At 31.6% G+C, this 21,315-nt stretch overlaps 4 protein-coding genes and 1 long non-coding RNA gene across 8 annotated transcripts; 1 reads left to right on the plus strand and 4 right to left on the minus strand.

The window, feature by feature from the left end:
* Positions 1-1,518: 1,518 nt before the first annotated feature.
* LOC105770647 (uncharacterized) lies at positions 1,519-2,496 on the plus strand. The gene has a single exon (XM_012591945.2). It carries the CDS (start codon positions 1,519-1,521, stop codon positions 2,422-2,424), a length of 906 nt encoding a protein of 301 aa, XP_012447399.1. The 3' UTR covers positions 2,425-2,496.
* Positions 2,497-6,667: 4,171 nt separating this feature from the next.
* On the minus strand, positions 6,668-8,754 carry LOC105790591 (60S ribosomal protein L32-1). 2 transcript variants are annotated; one of them, XM_012618289.2, is made up of 4 exons: positions 8,594-8,754; positions 8,375-8,470; positions 7,066-7,247; positions 6,668-6,989 (listed from the first exon to the last, which is right to left on the minus strand). In XM_012618289.2, the coding sequence occupies exons 2-4, from the start codon at positions 8,462-8,464 to the stop codon at positions 6,860-6,862; spliced, it is 402 nt and encodes a 133-aa protein (XP_012473743.1). In that variant the 5' UTR covers positions 8,465-8,470; positions 8,594-8,754; the 3' UTR covers positions 6,668-6,859. The 2 variants fall into 2 exon arrangements, with proteins under 2 accessions (XP_012473743.1, XP_012473758.1); XM_012618304.2 differs by having other exon boundaries at positions 8,375-8,473; positions 8,594-8,635.
* A 2,767-nt stretch (positions 8,755-11,521) lies between these two features.
* On the minus strand, positions 11,522-12,364 carry LOC128031935 (L10-interacting MYB domain-containing protein-like). Its single transcript, XM_052633215.1, has 2 exons — positions 11,999-12,364; positions 11,522-11,923 (listed from the first exon to the last, which is right to left on the minus strand). The coding sequence occupies exons 1-2, from the start codon at positions 12,362-12,364 to the stop codon at positions 11,798-11,800; spliced, it is 492 nt and encodes a 163-aa protein (XP_052489175.1). The 3' UTR covers positions 11,522-11,797.
* A 1,604-nt stretch (positions 12,365-13,968) lies between these two features.
* LOC105790628 (uncharacterized) lies at positions 13,969-17,796 on the minus strand. Of its 3 annotated transcripts, XR_008197636.1 has the most exons (6): positions 17,619-17,796; positions 17,286-17,530; positions 16,657-16,706; positions 15,690-15,783; positions 15,224-15,285; positions 13,969-14,236 (listed from the first exon to the last, which is right to left on the minus strand). It is a non-coding gene; the product is annotated as an uncharacterized LOC105790628 (long non-coding RNA). The 3 variants fall into 3 exon arrangements; XR_008197638.1 differs by lacking the exon at positions 17,286-17,530 and having other exon boundaries at positions 16,657-16,764; XR_008197637.1 differs by lacking the exon at positions 15,690-15,783.
* Positions 17,797-18,954: 1,158 nt separating this feature from the next.
* On the minus strand, positions 18,955-21,043 carry LOC105790611 (60S ribosomal protein L32-1). Its single transcript, XM_012618317.2, has 4 exons — positions 20,910-21,043; positions 20,691-20,786; positions 19,347-19,528; positions 18,955-19,269 (listed from the first exon to the last, which is right to left on the minus strand). The coding sequence occupies exons 2-4, from the start codon at positions 20,778-20,780 to the stop codon at positions 19,140-19,142; spliced, it is 402 nt and encodes a 133-aa protein (XP_012473771.1). The 5' UTR covers positions 20,781-20,786; positions 20,910-21,043; the 3' UTR covers positions 18,955-19,139.
* Between the last annotated feature and the right edge of the window lie 272 nt (positions 21,044-21,315).

Consider the following 21,315-nt stretch of genomic DNA (forward strand, 5'->3'; position numbering starts at 1 on the left):
TTTGCTATCACTTCGTTGTTATATTTCTATTGTTTTATTGTTATTATTTAGATATTATATAATTCTTGTTTTATTGTCAATTTTACTATTATTTTAGAGACATTTGTTTGTTAAGTATAATGTCTGTTTTAAATATATTTTCAATTTGTTGAGAAAGCAGTTATTTCAATATTTTTAGTGTATTTGATGTATTATATATTTTAAATTTGTTTTTATATAAAAAATAATCTAAAAAATCTCAATACAGACATGCTTGGTCGAGCTCGAGTTTTACATTTTTAATCTAAGTTGAACTTGGACAGAATTTTAAGTCTATTAATTTTTGAGCTGAACCGAGCCCAGGTCTAAAAACGAACTTACAATTTTACATCGATCTAGCTCAAACTCGACTCAACTCATAATCAAATCTAGTTCCAAGAAAACAATTATTATTTTAGTATATAAGTTAGGGTAATATGAAGTCGGTTTTGATGTATGATTGTTACATTAAAATCTAAGCATTATCGGTTTTCATCTTTTGAGAAGTTTTACTTGATGATTTTGAAAAATACATAAAGTAAATATTTAATCATACTCATGCTCGGCGTGTAATAAATTGTTGTCCACGAATCTAATACCAAAGAAGAAACTTGAGTTTCGCAAGTGGTACCATTTATGTACTACGCACCCTCGCTGGAAATAAAATTAAACTTATTCGTGAGATAAAATTTTCATTGAAAATTAAATTAAATTTATTCAAGAGTCTAAATATAATATCCAACTTGATGACTGATGATATTTCATAAATTTGTCTTAAAGAATCTAAAATTTCTCAATAAATATGTACCAAACATCAAAGATGAAGCTTGGAGATAGGAAACATACAATAAAAGAGCTGAGCCGGGGAAGGAGGAAGGTCAAATGTGATAAAATATAACATAAAATAACGAGGACAGGGAAAGTTAGGAAGCAAATGTTAGTGCAGGTTGGGTCAAGTGGTAAGATATTCAGTGTTCCTGTAGTAAAATTTTGAGTTAAAGGAGAAAACAACATTTAAAGAACTTTTAATCTTATTTAGTAATTTCACTTAAATTTAATTGAAACCCAAATCAAAACTCAACCAATATATCAAACACTAGATATTTCGAGTAATATTTTAGGTAAGCATCAATTTATTCCAGTCATTCAATTAAGAAATATAATATCTAAAAGGAATAAATAAACACATTAAAATTAAAACAACTCAAGTCAAATCAAATAATGTCAGCCAACAAGTCGAATAAACCTTAGGTACTGTTGAATATGCTATAGTACATTTAGAACCTAAAAGCCGAATATAAAAGGGGTATAAGTATATCCTCTCTTTTTTGGGGTCAGTAAATTCATTCAATTTAAACCCTAACTGATGCCAAAAACTTAATTGGAATATTCCACTTTTAATCCCCAAAATACTCTAATTTAAGCACCTCATCCTCAGATAAACTAAATCCATACTAAAACCCAAACCCTTACAAAGCGACGTCATTTTTAAAACTTCTAATGGCTAGAAGAGTAAAACGAGTTACTGACCCGCTTGACGACAGAGTCAAAGCTCAACTCGTCGGCGCTGGTTACTTTAGTAGCGGAAGCGAACACTCTGGCTCCGACGCCGTAGCCGGAGATGACTCTCCCTGCCTCTCTGAACTCGTTGATAGTTTCCTGGAAGATAACCACTATGGTACTGATGAGACTGGTGGCGGTAATGGTAGTACTACTTACATCTCCGATGCCGATTGCGTCGATTCGAATTATGACAATACGGCGTTGTTGGAGATCATCGTCAGGTCAAACGCTGTTAACGATAGGGATTGTTATAGGAATCTGCTCGTGGATCGCGTTTTGGAAGCAAAGGAAATGGTGTCCGTTTTCAAAATGGATAAAGCTGTTTTTAAGCGTAAAGTAATGGCTCACCTTCGCGAAGCAGGTTACGACGCGGCGATCTGCAAAACGAAATGGAGTTCCTCGGGAGGCATAGCGGCTGGGAACTACGAGTTCATTGACGTGATGCGATCGGTGTCATCGTCGAGGCAAAACAGGTACTTCGTTAACCTCGATTTTGCCTCTGAGTTTGAGATCGCGATGCCGACCGGCGAGTACTCGAGGTTGTTGCAGTATTGCCCTAAAGTTTTCGTTGGAAAAAGCGAGGAACTGAAAAAGATCGTGAGGGCCATGAGTGATGCAGCGAAAAGATCGTTGAAGAGCAAAGGATTGTCCCTTCCTCCTTGGAGAAAAAACCGTTACATGCAAAACAAATGGTTTGCTTCGTACCGCCGGACGACAAATCAAACTCCGGCAGACTCCGGTTCGCTGACCACGATGACGATCCATTCCGTCAACGTCGTTCAATGCCGCTACGTTGGCTTCGACGACGCCGTCAACAGTCGTATGTTTGTCCGTACGAGATAATAATTTTGACAAACGAAAAAAAAAACATTTTTCATGAAATTAATATTTAATAAAAAAAAAAAACTTAGTAAGATGCGAGGAATATTTGTAGTCTCTATCTTTTTTTTTTATCGTTAAAAAAATTGTAATAAGAAATTAGATAAAGTGGTTAAAATATGTGATAGGTTACCGTACTCTGTACAAATTTGTAAATTAGTCCTTGTATTTTATTTAGTTCTTCTACTTTTCATATTTGGTGGTGTGAAATTTTGAAATTAGATAAAGTTCAATTTTAATTTTTTTGTTAAATTTGATGGTGTGACATTTTAAAATAAAAAATAGTTGGTAGCAATGTAACTAAAAATGACATTATAATAAACACGAATTTAAAATAATTTTAATAGTATTAACAGTTGGATGTAAAGTTTGAAATATGAAAAATAGAGGACTAAATTTCTAAAATATAAATATAAATACTAAATTATAAATTTATGAAGAATATAGGAATTATGAAATATTTGATATATAGAATAAAATTATGTTTATGTTTCGATTGCAGAAAACACACTAAACATGTCCTGTGGCAAAGTAAAAAAAAATTAGAGGGGCATAATTAAATTGTATATTTTATGACAGTAAAAATGTAATTTCATCATTTTAATAGCCTATACATTTATAATTTATAAAGGGTTAAATCAAATATTTATTATTTTAGGAAGGCCAAAGTGCAATTTTACCATATTAATTTAAAATTTTACAAATAGTAAAATGCCTAATTAAAATTTACTAGGCTCCGCCATTGAACACGTCATTTTATTCACATAAATATGACATTTAAGGAAACTATTTAGCATACTATCGGTGGAGTTTTTAAATTTTACAAGTAGATTCCATTATAATCTAGCAAAAAAATATATGAAAGATTACAAGGATAGATTAAAGTGGGAAAGAGGTGAAAATGTTTTAACTATGTATTTATAAATCAAAGAGTAATTGCACATACATGCCTAAACTTATAACATTCTTTTAAATCAATCCCTAAACTTTAAATCATTTCAAATACATCGAGGTTATATCAATAAAGTCTTTCCATTATTAAAATTGATAATTTAATAAGTATATGAGATGCCAAATCTTATGTTGTGTGGTTCAAAATGAAAATTTTAAAGAAAAAGAATACTACAAGCAAAAATCTTGATTTTAAGCCTTTCAATGCTTTCATAAAAGCTTTATCATTACTCTCCTTTTTTTATTTCACTTTGTTTTAACAATTAAATTAATAATTTTAATAATGGCAAGATTTAGCTAATATAATATTAATAATTTAGGAACACAATTAAAACATTTTAAAAGTTTTGAGGACCAATTTAAAATTTTAAAACATTATTTTTTTAATAGTAAAATATAAAAAGTAATAGAATATTATAGAAAGAAAGAAAACACATATTGTTGTGTGCCCTCTTTGTAATGGTCGTTGTTGACACCATTTTTTGGATGAAAACGGGGTCGACTTGGGTTTTGAAAAATGAAATGGGAGTCGCCACCAATCCTTTTTTATGAGGTGTGATTGGATCACCTCGAAAAGTGGTTGTTTTTAATAAATGGTTTGATTTTATTAAAACAACAAGTTTGGTCCACGAAATTCAGAAAAACGGGTTCGGGAGTCGGTTACGCACGAGGTAGGATTAGCACCCTCGATACGCCCAAAATTGGTACCTAGTTGATTACTTAATGTCTTAGTGTCGAAAAACTGAAAACTTTAAAGAAATTTAAAAATACGATCCTTGTATTAAAATGTTGAAAATTTTGGGAAAATGGGCACGTTCCACGTTAATCGAGAAAGAAAGCATCATATCCAGTAAGTTAGGACACAATGTCTCGAATTCCCGATATGCGAATGAATGTCAAATTTTACTTATTTAAAAGATATTTAATTATCTCGGGTTTAGAAAAGGGAACATGCCCAGTAAGTTAGGACACGATCTTTTCTTAATTCCCGAGATTGTTTGAAACTTGAGTTTGAAAAGATTTGGGTATTTAGATTTATTGTGAAAATCGAAACCCAGTAAGTTAGGGTACGACCTTCTCGAATTTCAAAATGCAAAATTTTGTTCATTTTAAAACCATATTAAATAAAATTAATTTAGCATGAAATGGTAGGAGTAAACACAATATTAACTTGTATAACAAAATGATGATGATGATACAAGCACAAATAATATAAGCAATAATCAAAAGAAATAAAATACATAAATAAAATAATCAAGTATATGAAATAACAAATAAATAAATAAACAATAAAAGAAAAACTAAAACATTTCCTAAAAATAATAACAAACATATGAATAAATAAACAAATAAATATCAAATAGGAAGACAAAACAATACGAAAAGATAAAATACATATGTATGTATGTCCATACAAATTAAAAAGTACAAAAATACAAGAACGTACATATATGTATAAGTAAATTATAAAATATACACATGCAAATATATATACTTTAAGCTTATAAAATATAAGAGTATGTAAACATCTATATATATATATATATATATAAAGCTAAAATAATTAAAAAAAAACTAATTAATATATTAACAATAGTAATGAATAAATAAAAGAAAAATAAGACTAAGAATAATAAATAGTAATAATATATTAAAATGATCAATTTAATAATAAAACTAAAAATATTAAGGAGAGGATTAAATTGAAACTAAACAAAAACCTTAATGCAGAAATCGAAATTGGAAACAGAGAAAAGGATCAAATTGTGACACACGCAAAGGAACGGGGACCAGAACGGAAAATATCCCTCCCTCCAAAACGCATCACTTTGATCGGAACTAAAATGAAACAAAAGTAAAGTTATGCGGCTAAATTAAAAAACAAAAAGGGACCAGATTGCACTAAGGCGCAAAAGCGGAAGGACCAAAAGGATAAATAACCCAAATTTCAAAAACACGCGGATCCCCAGATTGGGTCGGGTCAACGCGTGGGTAAAAGGGCACTAAGGCCAAAGTGACGCCGTTTCAACCCTTTATAAAAACCAAATTTTTTTTTTAAAAATTTCATTTTCTTTCTTCCCTAAAAAAAACTCAGAAATTTTCTCTCAAGTCTCTCTCTCTCCCTTTTGAAAATTCGGCCAGGAGTCCGTTCATCAGCCGCCGCTCCGGCCGCCGGCCGTCGGCGACGGCGCCACCGCGCACGGTGGCCGAAAAACTAAAAAAGCACTTTTTCACTCTTTTTTTTCGAGCAAAGCCCCGATTTGGGGTTAAAATAGCTCAAAAGGCTCTCAAAAGTCAAAAAAGAGAAGAAGAAAAAAAGAAAAAAATAAAAACCCTTCGGTTTCTCCTCGCCGCCGGCGGGGTCCTTTCGGCAAGCCAGTTGGCCTGACCAACCTCAAGACGAAGGAGTCTCCGATTACACCCCAAAGGTAACAAATTTCTTTTTCTTATTATTTCCTTTATTTTGAAATAAAAATAAATAAATAAATAAAGCACCTTTGTTTCTTTGAATCTGTTTTTTTGCTTTTTTATTTCTTGAAATTGTGAAGAAAAGGGTGGGGAACCCCTGTTACAGAAATGATACTTGGCTTTATAGCCAATGCTATTTTAGTTTTCTTTTTTCATTTTTCTCTGTTTGCTACTGTTCTTTGCGTGTTTTCTTCTCATTGCAGGTGGAGCAGGTGCACGGCGCCGGTGCAGATGGGACGTGCGGCGATGGGACAAGGGCAGTGGTAGCAAGTCCTAGCATGCGGCGCCCTAGGGTTAGGTTTTTTTGATTTTTGCTGAAATTGTTTTAAGTTTGGGCCGTTTGGGCTTGTAATGACATTTGGGTATTGGGCTAGCGTTTAGGTGGGTAGTGGGCTAAGTTTATTGGGTAATGGGCCGGGCAAGTATTGGGCTTGTACAGTCGTTATGAGAATGTGGAATACAATCTCCACACCTGTCTTTGTGCTATTACATAATCGATTTGACTTGAATTGTAGCTTTGTTAAATACGACTCCCGTGATTTACTTGACAAAACTTGCCTAGTGGTCAACGAATATTTACCCATAAAACTTGTCCAAATTCAAGCTTACGGATTTTTGCCCGGTCCAACCGATTTGTACCAATTCTCAAGTTAATCGATTCAATTCCCTTCTCCAAACTAATACTCCGGACAACTCAACCAACCGGTCCGACCAGATGGACAGGTTCAAACAACCTTGCCGGTATCTTAAACCTTTAATTATTGTAGAAAAGCATGGACAAAGAAGAGATCCCTCAAAACATCAAGGATACATTAAATTAGAAATGGGGTTCTATATTCAAATCACAACAACAAAAAAAAAGAGACAATGCTACTCAGATAAAAATATAATAATTTTAACATTGGACCAAAAGTTCTTACTTCCTAAACAAGAGAATATCATACTAAAAAGAGCAAAATCAACATTCAAGAACCGACCTTCACTCGTTCTCCTGGCTGCGCAACCTAGCCAATTTGTTGGTAACGACAACATCCAACTGAGCTGCTCGCTCAACGATTTCCTTCCTCTTCTTCGTTGAAACATCATGTGCTATCTCAGCACAGTATGTCCTAAGAATGCAGTAATAATAAGAAACAATCTAGAAAATTGCTGATCAAAACAAGGGTTAAACATCATGTATTATACCTGTTGTGCATCATGAGAAGCTCTAGCTCTTGGACATTGTGCACCACAAATTTCTTAAATCCATTGGGAAGATAGTGGCGTGTTTTCTTGTCTGACCCATAACCGATGTTGGGCATCAAAGTGCATCCCTTGAACTTCCTCCTAACACGGGAGTCGATACCCTTGGGCCTTCGCCAGTTTGTCTGCACATATGTAAGTTTGTTAACAATATAGCTGAGAGCTAGTTTGTGTGGTTTTGGCTAAACGAGACTTCAACTAACAAGGATGTGCCAAATTGTCGTAATAAACATATTTAAAGACCATAAGACATATAGGCTGAAGCATGGCATCGGACATCAAAATAACACAGAAGCATGAAAGAAAGAGCTTAGTTTCAACACAGCACTGAAACAAAAAGAACAATTATCCTTCGCCGCTACACCCTAACTAAATGTGAAGTCGCATAAGCATGTATCTAAAAGGTTTACCCTGCATAAATTTATTAACACAAAAGGAACAAAAAAAAAAAAGATTTCTATACTTATGTTTGCTTCACCTAGTTAAATAGAGAAGATAATGTGAGGCTAGGCTCATATTGTGAGAAATAAGTATCAATAAGATGATTGACATTGCTTCTATACAAATATTATTCCACTTACAATCAATAAAACCAGAATAACATATCGATAAAGCAATTTTCATATGCAATTCATAAGCTCACCTAAAGGAGCCATGTCTAATCTTCACGATCTTAATGGAGAATAGTGATCATCGAGCAAAACAAGCAGCCAGAAGTGTGCTAATTCTGCTAACATTCTCTCATTGAAGTTAAATGAATTCAAACCCATTCTGTGGAACAGGCAACCCCAAAGATTGCACGTTCAGTGGCAGTCATGTTATACATCAACTTGAAAAAGTCTTAAAAAAATAATTCTAGGCTTTTAGGCTTCTACCAGTAAAAAATCCACATTAAAACAGCAGAGAAAAAGAAAACAGAGTCCACTAGCATCCTCTGTAATAATTTCTACAATGCAAACACGAGTACACCATTGAAACATCCTGAATTGATTATATTTGTTCTTCTATATATACATCCTCAAAATTACGCTCGAACCCCCAGCAACAATGCCAACTGCGCTAGTACTCAATCGGCATTCATATTTTTTCTTTGTAACCTCAATTCTCTATAGCATTCTAAGGGAAAACACACATATTCTTCAGCTAGGGAGATACCCCAATTAAGATATTAAGATCACAGTAAAAAAGAACCCAGTAATACCAATTACAGCAAAATACTATAAGAAAGATAAGAATTATCTTTTGCTATAACCTTGACGGAGATCTTGCGATCACTTTGGGGCCTCTTGAACTTCTTAACACGCTTCTTCACAATCTTCTTCGACAGCAAAGGGACCGCCATTTCTTCCTGCTTAACGAATCAATTAAATGACAGCCAATTTGCAAAGAGAAATCATTTCGAAGATTCAGACGACAAATTAAACTCTGATATAACAAATTGAAGTAATAAATCGAATGAAAAATGAGTTACCTTATGGAAACGCTAAGCTGGCGTGCGGCTGTTGTAAACCCTAAAGGTGAAGAAGATAGGAGTCAAGCGGGAATTGTGTATATATGGGGAAGAGGAGCGATCTGGTGTTTAGGTTTGAGAGTAGAGATTATTGTTCTCATTTCAAAGTCCAGCCCCTAGGGGGTTGGATTCAAACCCGAACTTTTCTACTTGAAATTCAAAACTTAATATTTAGGCTTTATTAAATTCGTTTATCAAATTGTATATTTAATACTCGAGCTTAATTAAATTATTTAGTAATATTTGTGCTCGGTTAAATTCGTTTATCAAATTGTGTATTTAATATTCGAGCCTAATTAAACTATTTAGGTATGATAAAGGATTAAAGTATAATTTTATAATAAAATATTTATATTAAAGTGAAAAGATTAATTTTTTCTTGAGAGCCATTCAAATAAAATATTATAATACTTAAATTAAGCTCGATCTATATCAAGTTATTCGATCAGTTAAATGAAACATTTAATAATTATAAAAAGAAAGTTGCCAATAGAAGAGAGTAATCGGTTTAATCGGTTAGTTTGGTCAATTTTTTGAACCGATTTAACTAATTTTAATATGAGAAAATCGACCCAACCGATTTGCGCTGAGAAAATTGACCAAACTGAACTGATTTGATTTGATTTGGTTTGGTTGGGTTTAGGGTTATTGGGTTGGTTTTATATGATTACATATTTATTATATACTAGAAAATATAAATATATTTAAAATATTATAAAAATAAGTTGGTTATGTTCTAGGATTCAAAAATGATTAATTGATCGAATTAACCGATTAAACTGAGATCAAAACTAACCAATAGAATTGTAAATAAACCGAGCTTGAACAAGCAGACCTCTGTTCATGTTTGTTTGTTTAATTTCATGTTCATTAAGAATTTCAAAAATGTGTTTATTTATTTAGAAATATGTATATTCATGTTTGTTTATTTAAGTTAAACGAACATGTTCGCTAACATATAATTGAACATTTTCACGAATAATGTTCATTAATAATAATAATAAATAAATAAACGTGTATCTTATTTTTAGACATAAAATAATCAAATATAAATATTAATAACATATTATAAATAAATAAAATAAGGATACAAATAAAAAATTATGAATATATAACAATCTTAAACAAGCTTTAAACGAACATAAACGAGTTTATTCATTAACCTAAATGAACTTATTTAGTAAATAATTAAATGGGGTATTGAATAGTATAAGAACTAAATTGATGGTATATTAAACTAGTGGAAATTGATTTAGAATTGAGCAAGGACTTAGATGGTTATTTAACCAAGGATAATTGAAATATGGTTATCATGGTAAAGAATTTTGAGAAATTGTTGTAGGAAGCTATGAAATCTTGATGGTTGAGCTTGGTTTAAGTAGGAAGCACACTGATAGTTAAGTGGACAATGATGTAACAATGTTAATTAAGTTTACTGGTTATTTTTTAGCATTTAGAGATAAACTTGAATGGAATGCTATGGATTAACACTATGAGATCCCTAAAGAATAAATACGAAGTCGAATTTTGATTCGATTAAGTTAATAACGAGATACGAGTATTTTGGATGATAAGATTATAAGGGAACTTAATTGCATAACTAATGAGGAGAGTGAAATAGTGGAATCAGATTGTGCTAGCATAATTTGCTTTATTTAAGTTATAAAAATATTGATAATAAAAGATAGTTAGGTTTTGAGAATGATGGATGGGAATGTGTAGCTATTTTCATTTGATAATCTTTCGTGAAATTAATAATTTAAGTGTGTGTAAGGTAAATTAGTAATTAAGCTTAGATAAATTTTGTTATAACATAATGAATTGAGTCATAGTAGCATTATTAAATGAAACAGGTTATACCATGGCATAATGTTGATGCTTAATTTCGTGGAAGGTAAAATAACTTTTAACCAATTAAGATGCTTTATACTTATTCTTGCGATTAGGCGATTTATTGAGTTGATATGTATATGTATGTTCGTGTTGTGATTTAGTGAAAATCATAAAAAATAAATATTTGAAAATGAATATAATGGTACGTTTGGTTCATTGTAATGGAATAAAAGCTGTAATCAATAATTCAATTGTTGGGTTGAATGGAATGGAATAGAACTGTAATAGTATTCTTGTATTTGGTTGAATGGAATGATGTTGTAATATCATAGGAAAAATTAAAATGACTAGAATACCCTTAGCAAAATTTTTCTAGGTAGATTGTTATTGTTATTAAATTTTAATAAGATTATTATTAAAATAGTTTAATAAAAATAATAAATAATTTAACCATATTTTAACATAATTATTATATGAATTAAAAATCATAATATATAATACTATAAAAATAATATATAATCTACTTTATTATTTTTAAACTGCAATACATATTTAATTTGCTAAAATATCATTAGTAAAACAAATAATTTAATTATTCTACAATAAAAAACAAAATATTAGAAGTAATAAATAATTTGGGAATTATATTTTACATCCAAACATAATATTCATATATTAACAAAAGTTACATGATTTCATTAGTTTATATGTCATAATCCATATGTTATAAAATTTTACAACATCAAAAAGTTACAACATTGTAATGACATTCTATCATGTCATTATACCATCCAAATATTACAAACAAAAAAAGTTACCAAAATATCATCAACACAACCATGATTTTTAATGGTTAGCAAGAAATCTTCTAACTCATTCCAATCGCACAGAAGAAAGTAAACTAAAGAAAATGAGCATTTGCATTGGATGACCTAAAATTTTGCTCAATGCGCGATAGCGCTCATCCACAATTAAACCTTCTACTTTACATAATGTTGGATATAATGTTAGAGCTCTTTCTTGAATGGTCATTTCTAACTTTTTTTGAAATAGCACTTCGGAGGCAATACTCCTACTGATTTCAACGCCAACAGTCCGTATGTTTTCCGCCAATAAAGTGGCAGCATCGTGAAATGAAGTAGAAGAAATATGATCACTTGCATCAAAAATCTTTTTTTTCTTCTTTGAAAATGTGGAATCACCTTGGCTTCTAGCTGGTTACGGTTGTTTAGCTGAAAGATCCATGTCATCCAAAGAAACATCAGCTTCGCATCCATAGAAATCGTTTCTTTCTTCATGAGTATTTGTAGTAGCTACATCCTCAACATCTATTTATTCAATAATATCAGCGGCTATTTGAGCATCTTTCCTAGTGGCTCGATCTTTTGCGTAAATGGCAGTAAGTTGGTCATAATAAGGGAAACTACGATGTTTGAATTGACCGGCTTCTTTATGACTCTGTAAAAATGAGGAATTCATATTAGTTATAAGTTTGGTCAAAATAATATAATAAAGACTTGAAATAATTCTTACATTTATATATGAGTTCCACACCGCATCTTCAACAACAACAAGCTGCCTATGCTCATCCCAACCAAAACCGCTATTGTTTTTTCCACTAAGCATGTCATAAACGATTGACCAATCTTTTTTCAATGTCCTAATCCTCGATTCAAGATTAGGTTTAGCCTTCAACATGGCATTGGGTAAAACTTTTTTTAACATTTTTTTCAACTCATTTAAATAACCAGCTTTGAATCCCGTATCAACATTGAAGGTTCCAACATTGTGCAAGTCGACCATACAGGCAACCAATGCAACATCTTCTTCTGGAACCCATTTCCTTTTGGTTCCTCGAGAATTTTGGGAAGAAACACTTGATTGTGAAAAACTTGACATAACTATCTTAAGAAAAAAAAACAAATTAAAATTAAGTTCAATAGTATGAATCAAAAGGTCAACACTTTATAAAATTGTAACACATGATGAATCAAAAGAAAATAAATTATAATTCAACAAGTCTAGTACAATACAAAAAACAATTCAAACACCACCAAAATTTCATAAACTAGATACATGAAATAACATAAACATATTAACGTTTACTATTTTTACCCTAAACCTAACTAATTTCTAGATGCTTGCCATTCATCGAACATTTGGTTGGCTAGTTTCATCCTCCAAGTAGCCCATGCATCCGATGGATGCATATTTATGATATTCGATTCATCGTCATCTATCACATTACTAGGTAATCCTTCTCCCAACTCCGCTTCAATAGGATCAAGACTCATATAGGTTCGAATAAAATTATGGAGCAAACAACATACAATAATGATTCTATTGTGCACCTTCACAGGATAGAATGATGGACTCCTAAGTATTCCCCATCTAAGGTTTAATAACCTAAAGACTATTTCAATAACATTACGTGTTGAAGCATGTTTCATATTGAAAAATTCTTCCGGAGTACTTGGCTGGTAACCTTGACACCACCCATTCAAATGATATCTTTATCCTCTAAAAGGTGCAAAAAATCCCTCACAATTTGTGTATCCAGCATTAACTAGATAATAACAACCTATAAAAAAACTATTTGTCATGGTTAATTTCCCAAAAAAGTATGATCTTAAAGATTAATTCAAAGTCCTCTAATTTTGCACTTTACCATGAGGAACTTTTAGTTCATATCTCCTACTAATGGCATCTCAAAGAACCCGTCCATCAGCAACAGAACCTTCCCAACCAGGAAGAACATAAACAAAATGCATATCAGGTGTACAAACACCTAACATATTATACATGTGATGTAGAATTGCTTAGGTGCTTTAGATGGAATCCACATCAAGATTAGGGTTCCAACAGTTGATAAACCTAGATATCGAACGCGAAAAGGTGACATAGCAATCTTGATGTGGGTTCCATCTAAAGCACCTAAGAATTTCTACATCACATGTATAAAACTTTGAGTTAGGATATTATATTTAAATCTAAATCAACTAAATTATGTACAAGCTATATATAGAACTCACTCCAATACCTTGAACCATTTCCACCTTGGGTCTGTAAAATTAGTTGTAATTGGCTCTGCCTTTTTAAATAACACATCTTGTAAGCATATGATAGCATTTAAAACATTGTGAAATGATCTGCTAACGGTTTCCCCAGACCTATTAAAGTGATGATTGATAACTCGATTTTTAAGGTGATGGATATGATATGTAAAAACATTGCCACTTGCTCATCAACAAGCATGTTCCTTGACGACTTCAATTCCCCTAAAGTTTGTAACATCTCACATAGTTTAAAAAAGGTAATTCTATTCATCCTAACTTGTTCAATACAGGTCTCGTCACTAGCATATACAAGTCTTTTCACATAATCTTGTTTTGCATAAAAATCTAAAATATAGGATCTAATCCTTGGTCTATAAGTATGTAGGCTATGGAGGACACCCAATGTAACTAAGAACCAACTCGCAACTGTACACATTTGCAACCATATTGTCAATACAATACCAATTCTTTTATGCCTCACACTTTGTACTATTAAAGGCAGACGAGCCATTACCGTAAGATATTAAAGTGTTACATATCTTTAAATCGTAGTAAAAGGGTCATATTTCTCCAATACTAATTTCAATAACAGTAAAATAAAATCAAAGAATTTAATTGCCAAAGAACTTACAGTGATTCAGTGAATACAAGACGCTCAATTGTGGGTGGAGGAAGCAATCAGACAAGCCAAAGAAGAAGAGGAAGCAATAACACACTATCAAAGAAAAATTAACAATACATATTAAGAATCTTTACAAAGCACAAAATAGAAATTACAAGTATCTTTGCAAGTAAAAAATTTGAAATTCATTTCTTTATCAATCACCCAAAAAAAAGAAAGAAAAGAAAAGAATGTGTTTTGTGGATTTGATTAATTGATGATTGACGTTTACTAATTATTTTTAAAAAAGTACCCATTTAATACATCCACATCCAAATAACATAGTTTCAGTTCTCTGAAATATACATATATTATATGAAAATTTTAAAATATTCGATCTCTAATTTACCTTCTAAAACGTTTGTATCCATCCTCACATTGTAATTAACTAATGTTTTATTTGAATTAATAATTGTGAATAGAAAAATATATATTATTTTGTTTGAATAGTTAAAATTAGTAAAAGGAAAAAATAATATGAATTTAATAATTTTTATGAGAAAAGAAAATAAGGTCTTAATTTCTTTTATTTTGTATTAACTCAATTCGATTATAGGTATATAGTGTGTTAAATATCTTAAAAATTATGTATTTTAAAATATTCGATTATTATTTGTATTTAAATAAAATCTAAAACTCCATATACATTACATTCTTACCATAACATGATTTGTTTGTAGCATTTTACTTTCTTTATTTTTTTTTGGTTTCGTTTGTTGAGATAATTTTGTAGTGTTAATTATAATTTTAATCAAATAATATAAGTAATACAAAATATTGTTTAATTATAATTTTAATCAAACAATATAAGTAATATAAAACATTATTTGAAGACCAAAATTAAATATAACATAAATTAAAGATATCGAAAATAAAAATAGTTTAAAAATATATTAAAAGATTAAAATAGTTTTAAATGAAACATATCAAAAATAAAACATATCAAAAATTAAATATAACCAAAATGTTCTTGCTTAAAGTAAAAAGATCAAATCCAAATTGTAAATGTAGTTTAACATGTATATTTTGTCTTGTTGCTACCTTAGCACACCCTTGAGTGATATTTTTCCCCTTCTTGTTGCTACCTTCAATCACTCATTTAGCTAAAACACAAACCATTCCATTATTTCAAGAGGATACACATTTAACACATAATGGTTCCAACTAAAAAAATCCAAATAAAAATAAACTTAACAAAAAACCAAAGGCAACATGAATGGAAAACATGAAACCAATAAAACTAAAAATAACACATAATGTTACATAAGGTTGAACAATTAAAGCATACTCATCTAGCATATGACTAAACTAGAATAAGAAAAAGGCTTGCATAGATGACTAGACTAGAATGAGAAACACAATGTTACAAGTTCTATCAAGCGGTTAAATACCCATTTTCCCTCAATTTTATGAACAACCAAACAAGGAAGAATGAGAAACACAATGTTACAAGTTCAAAACCACAATAATTCAATAATCATGATAAGATACAACATGCACTACTTACAACTGAACATGGCATCGAGAAACAGTGAAAAAAAAAGTTGTCAGAAGAGAAACATGAACACTATCAGCTTCTGAAGAAATTAAATATATGAAACCTGGAAAATGAGAATAGAAATGGATAAAGAATTAATCATTCCAAGAAAATGTCCTTAGCAACCATGTAAATTCCAGATAAAATCTGTAACTTTTGAATCAATCAAAATAGATGAAAACCAGTGGAAAATGAGGGAAATAAACGATTGCCTGCAACTCAATACAAAAATCTTACGATAGACTGGTGATCAAGTTATAATGTCTTTGTCCAATCAACTATCAACATTATGAACAATACCCTTAATTTAAATTGCATAAAACAAATGAAGATAGGTACAAAATATGATCATGCTTTCATTAGTTTTTAAGGAGAATTACTATACAACCTTAGAAAATAGAAACTCAATTATTTGTTGCCTTCAAAATGTAGGGACAGACTAATAACAAAGAAAACTAGTAGAAATTTACAACTACGAACTTAAATATTAAATATTCGAGATTCGTTGTGCCAATTCAATATTAAAAAAATTGAAACTTTGAAATTATAAATGAACGAAGCATACTAGATCAAATTAGATTTAAATTAAATATACTACCATTGACTCACTGTGGTAAGCAATCACCAATGATTTGAGCACACATATATGCATAATATATATTTGAAGTCAATATGGTAAGATGGTCCATCCTCATGCAAATGTTATCAATACAAATTAGCAATGATTAAAAAAAACCAGCCCACATTAGCTGCAATCTCAGAGTCAGATCATACAAACAATTGACTATCAAATGATTAAGATGGACTAAGATTCATGCTTGTGCTAAGTAAGAATTGCAAAAGCACAAAGCCTGAGTAAGTTTTCAAATACAGAGATACTAGTTAAAAGAAATCCAAATAATAAAGCAGAAAGCTATAAATGTAATGAGTAACTTACTCTTCTTCACCAGAAGAATCAACAGATTCCATTGATGGTATCTTTCTGGCCTGTATGACAAAGCAAATGAAGATTCAAGTGAGTATGGTTTTCCTCTGTCAACAGAAACTGTAAAAATAAATAAAACATCTCATTGCATTTTCGCATGAAACCAAAGCACATATACATCCACCAGCAAAATAAGGTACAACATTCAAGATGCACATATGCTTTACCGAGGAGCACAGTAATAGTTTGTAGAAATAGGCTTGTTCTATTATATAGTCCAAATATAATGATTTAATTAGTTGACTAACTTTGAAAGAATTTTTTTTGCTTACTTGCGGTAAACAACTTCATAAGAATTCAATTTAATTAATTAAGCTCGAAAAGAAACAAACTATAAGGTTTCAAATGCAATTCGATTTTCTTTTCAAATTTCTTAACAGGTAATCAATGACAATAAAGCTCAAAGTCTACACGATTCATGAGATAGGTACTGACTCAGAAAGAATCAAATTGTACCATATTTAGGTTAAATTTTTTATCTTTTCTAGGACTAAGAAAGAAAAATTAAATAACGTTGTTTTAAAGAAAAAGGTTGGAGGTGAGAGAGAAAGAGAGCTAGCAGCGCCAAAAGAGGTACTAACTCAGTTTAATCCGCCAGAGGTCGTTTGCTGCTCTGACAAGCCAACACCGCTTTTTCCTTTCAAGCTTCTTAAGCAAAGGATTAGCGTACTACCGTAACGTCGTACGGTTCAACCTCCTTACAGAGTGTTTCAATTTCAAACCAGGTCTGAAATTTCACCTCCCTCTCACACGCTGAGCTAGCAAGGGCCCACTCAACCCCTTCCCAAGCCAACTGGTTGTTCGATTCTCTCTCGTCTCAAGCCACCTTAATGCCCCCACTCGGCACAGAACTTGGGTAAGAAAAAAAAGACTGACAGGAAAATGAAAGGAACAGTAGAAGGAAAAATGTTTACCTGACCTTGGATGAAGGGGAGGAATGCCGGAGTTAAAGGAAGCAAGAAATGGCTTTCGTTTGAGTGTTTTTGAGGTGAGAATTTGGTGAGGGTAAAATAGGATTCATATGGCAACGAATGGGTAAACGGTGAAGAGGGAAGGGAATAGAAATCAACAAATATCTCTACTTAAGCCTAGAATGGAATACACCCGTAATAGGGTATTCCCTTGAACCAAACATCTGTTTAAGTGGACTTGCAGAATAGGCTTGTAATAGGCAGGTAATGGCATAACCATTACCTTCAACCAAACATCCCCTAAATGAATACATATATATTGGCATTATAAATGTCTTATTAGACGGTCTCGGATAGAGTTATGGGTATAGTTGACATATCATAGGATTTATTATAAGGAGAAACTTATTTCAGTTATATATCGATAAACGTTGGGCGCATATTAATTCGTACATAGCAATGAGTGCTAGGCACACTTTACTTCGGTTATATACTGATAAATGTTGGGCGCATATTACTTTAAATGTACTAATGAGCATTGGGTGCAATTTGTATTGGTGTGTTGGTGATTTAATCTGTTAATCCAATCTTGAGTCCGTGTTTGGTTAATAGAGCCGAAAATATGACCATGAGATGGTATAAAATATAGAAAGAAATGTGAATAAACTATGAAAATAGAAAACAAACTATCTAAATTATGATAATGTTTATAAAACTTGAATAACATGTGAAAAACCATGCAAGATTACGAGTTAAAAGTCTGAGGGCAAATTGATATGTGACCATACGAAGTATACTCAAAAAAACATGTGAAACACAATGCAAATTACAAATTAAAGGCTCTGGGGTCGTGCGATTTTCTGAATATCTCATTCAATTTTAAGAATTTTATCCCATTGATAATATTATTAATAAACATTTATAAATTTTATTTTAAATCAAATATTTAAATGATTTTGCTCGTATATCTATATTCAAGTCAAATGAAACCCATATCTTATTTTCTTACAAACTATTTTATTTGTTTGTTTTTAGTATTATTATCTTATCGATTGTAACTTAAGTTTTTTAATTTCAAAAGCAAAAATACAATTTATTCTTATAAAAAATTAAATAACGTATTTAATGGATTGATTTAGTATTTGTCCACAGGATCACAACCGTCCCAAATCCCAAAAAAAAACCCAACCCTATTGAATGGTTGAACCGATCCGTTGGATTTGATTAAATAAATTATTTAAAAATTAAATAAATTATTTAAAATTAAAAACCAACCCTAACCAATGGTCAAACGTATCTTAAACCTTTCATTATTGTAGAAAAGCATGGGCAAAGAAGAGATCCCTCAAAACATCAAGCATACATTAAATTAGAAATGGGGTTCTATACTCAAATCACAACCAAAAAAGAGAATGCTACTCAGATAGAAATATAATAATTTTAACATTGGACCAAAAGTTCTTACTTCCTAAACAAGAGAACATCATACTAAAAAGAACAAAATCAACATTCAAGAACCGACCTTCACTCGTCCTCCTGGCTGCGCAACCTAGCCAATTTGTTGGTAACGACAACATCCAACTGAGCCGCTCGCTCAACAATTTCCTTCCTCTTCTTCGTCGAAACATCATGTGCTATCTCAGCACAGTATGTCCTGATAATGCAGTAACAATCAATAACAATCTAGAAAAATGCTGATCAAAAGAAAGAGTTAAACATCATGTATTATACCTGTTGTGCATCATGAGAAGTTCTAGCTCTTGGACATTGTGCACGACGAATTTCTTAAACCCGTTGGGAAGATAGTGGCGAGTCTTCTTGTCTGAGCCATAACCGATGTTGGGCATCAAAGTGCATCCCTTGAACTTCCTCCTAACACGAGAGTCAATACCCTTGGGCCTTCGCCAGTTTGTCTGGAAATATGTAAGATTGTTAACAATATTGCAGAGAGCTAGTTTGTGTGGTTTTGGCTAAACGAGACTTCAACTAACAAGGATGCACCAAATTGTAGTAATAAACATATTTAAAGACCATACGACATATAAGCTGAAACATGGCATCGGACATCAAAATAACACAGAAGCATGAAAGAAAGAGCTTAGTTTCAACACAGCACTGAAACAAAAAGAACAAAAATCCTTCTCCGCTACATCCTAACTAAATGTGAAGTCGCATAAGCATGTATCTAAAAGGTTTACCCTGCATAAAGCTATTAACACAAAAGGAAAAAAGAAACAAAAAGATTTCTAAACTTATGTTTGCTTCAGCTAGTTAAATAGAAAAGATAATGTGAGGCTAGGCTCATATTGTGAGAAATAAGTATCAACAAGATGATTGACATTGCTTCTATACAAATATTATTCCACTTACAACCAATAAAACCAGAATAACATATCAATAAAGCAATTTTCATATGCAATTCATAAGCTCACCTAAAGGAGCCATGTCTAATCTTCACGATCTTAATGGAGAATAGTCATCATTGAGCAAAACAAGCAGTCAGAAGTGTGCTAAATCTGCTAACATTCTCTCATTGAAGCACATTAAGTTAAATGAATTCAAACCCATTCTGGGAAACCCCAAAGATTGCACGTGCAGTGGCAGTCATGTTATATATCAACTTGAAAAAGTCTTAAAAAATAAATCTAGGCTTTTAGGCTTCTACCAGTAAAAAATCCACATTAAAACAGCAGAAGAAAAAAAAACAGAGTCCACTAGCATCCTCTGTAATAATTTCTACAATGCAAACATGAATACACCATTGAAACGTCCTGAATTGATTATATTTTTTTCTTTTATATATATACAATTCTTTAACTACACATAAACCCTCTTCAAACCTCTAAATTGCGCTCGAACTCCCAGCAACAATGTCAACTGCGCTAGTACTCAATCGGCATTCATATTTTTTCTTTGTAACCTCAATTCTCTATAGCATTTTAAGGGAAACCATACATATTCTTCAGCTAGGGCGATCCCCCAATTAAGATATTAAGATCACAGTAAAAAAGAACCCAGTAATACCAATTACAGTAAAATACTATAAGAAAGATAAGAATTATCTTTTGCTATAACCTTGACGGAGATCTTGCGGTCACTTTGAGGCCTCTTGAACTTCTTAACACGCTTCTTCACAATCTTCTTCGACAGCAAAGGGACCGCCATTTCCTCCTGTTTAACGAATCAATTAAATGAAAGCCAATTCGCAAAGAGAAAGCATTTCGAAGATTCAAACGACAAATTAAACTCCGATATAACAAATTGAAGCAATAAATCGAATGAAAAATGAGTTACCTGATGGAAACACTAGGCTGGTGTGCGGCTGTTGTAAACCCTAAAGGTGGAGTAGAAAGGGGCTTAAGCGGGAACAGTCTATATATGGGGAAGAGGACCGATTGTTTGTGTTTCAGAGTAGAGATTATTGTTCTCATTTCAAAGCCCAGCCCTTAGGGGGGTTGGATTCAAAGCCCAACTTGACTTGGAATTCAACGGTTAATATGAGTTGGATTAAATTCGTTTATTAAATTGCGTTCAGCTTATTTAAAAATATGTGTGTTTATGTTTGTTTAATTGAGTTAAATGAATATGTTTGAGAATATATAATTGAATATTTTTACAAATAATGCTCATTAATAATAGACAAAATAAATAAGCATGTATCTTAATTTTAGGCATAAAATAATCGAATGTAAATATTAAT

The sequence above is a fragment of the Gossypium raimondii genome, chromosome 7 (assembly GCF_025698545.1).
Source record: "Gossypium raimondii isolate GPD5lz chromosome 7, ASM2569854v1, whole genome shotgun sequence".
NCBI classification, from domain to species: domain Eukaryota; kingdom Viridiplantae; phylum Streptophyta; class Magnoliopsida; order Malvales; family Malvaceae; genus Gossypium; species Gossypium raimondii.

Bases quoted from the DNA above. Each gene is read 5' to 3' on its own strand.
- LOC128031935 (XM_052633215.1), bottom strand. From the start codon at position 12,364: ATGTCAAGTTTTTCACAATCAAGTGTTTCTTCCCAAAATTCTCGAGGA. The intron at 11,924-11,998 runs GTAAGAATTATT...TCATTTTTACAG, and splicing joins TGTGGAACTCATATATAAAT to AGTCATAAAGAAGCCGGTCA.
- LOC105770647 (XM_012591945.2), top strand. From the start codon at position 1,519: ATGGCTAGAAGAGTAAAACGAGTTACTGACCCGCTTGACGACAGAGTC.
- LOC105790611 (XM_012618317.2), bottom strand. From the start codon at position 20,780: ATGGCGGTCCCTTTGCTGTCGAAGAAGATTGTGAAGAAGCGTGTTAAG. The intron at 19,529-20,690 runs GTTATAGCAAAA...ACATATTTCCAG, and splicing joins ACCGCAAGATCTCCGTCAAG to ACAAACTGGCGAAGGCCCAA. The intron at 19,270-19,346 runs GTATAATACATG...CTGCATTATCAG, and splicing joins CTTCTCATGATGCACAACAG to GACATACTGTGCTGAGATAG.
- LOC105790591 (XM_012618289.2), bottom strand. From the start codon at position 8,464: ATGGCGGTCCCTTTGCTGTCGAAGAAGATTGTGAAGAAGCGTGTTAAG. The intron at 7,248-8,374 runs GTTATAGCAAAA...ACATATGTGCAG, and splicing joins ATCGCAAGATCTCCGTCAAG to ACAAACTGGCGAAGGCCCAA. The intron at 6,990-7,065 runs GTATAATACATG...CTGCATTCTTAG, and splicing joins CTTCTCATGATGCACAACAG to GACATACTGTGCTGAGATAG.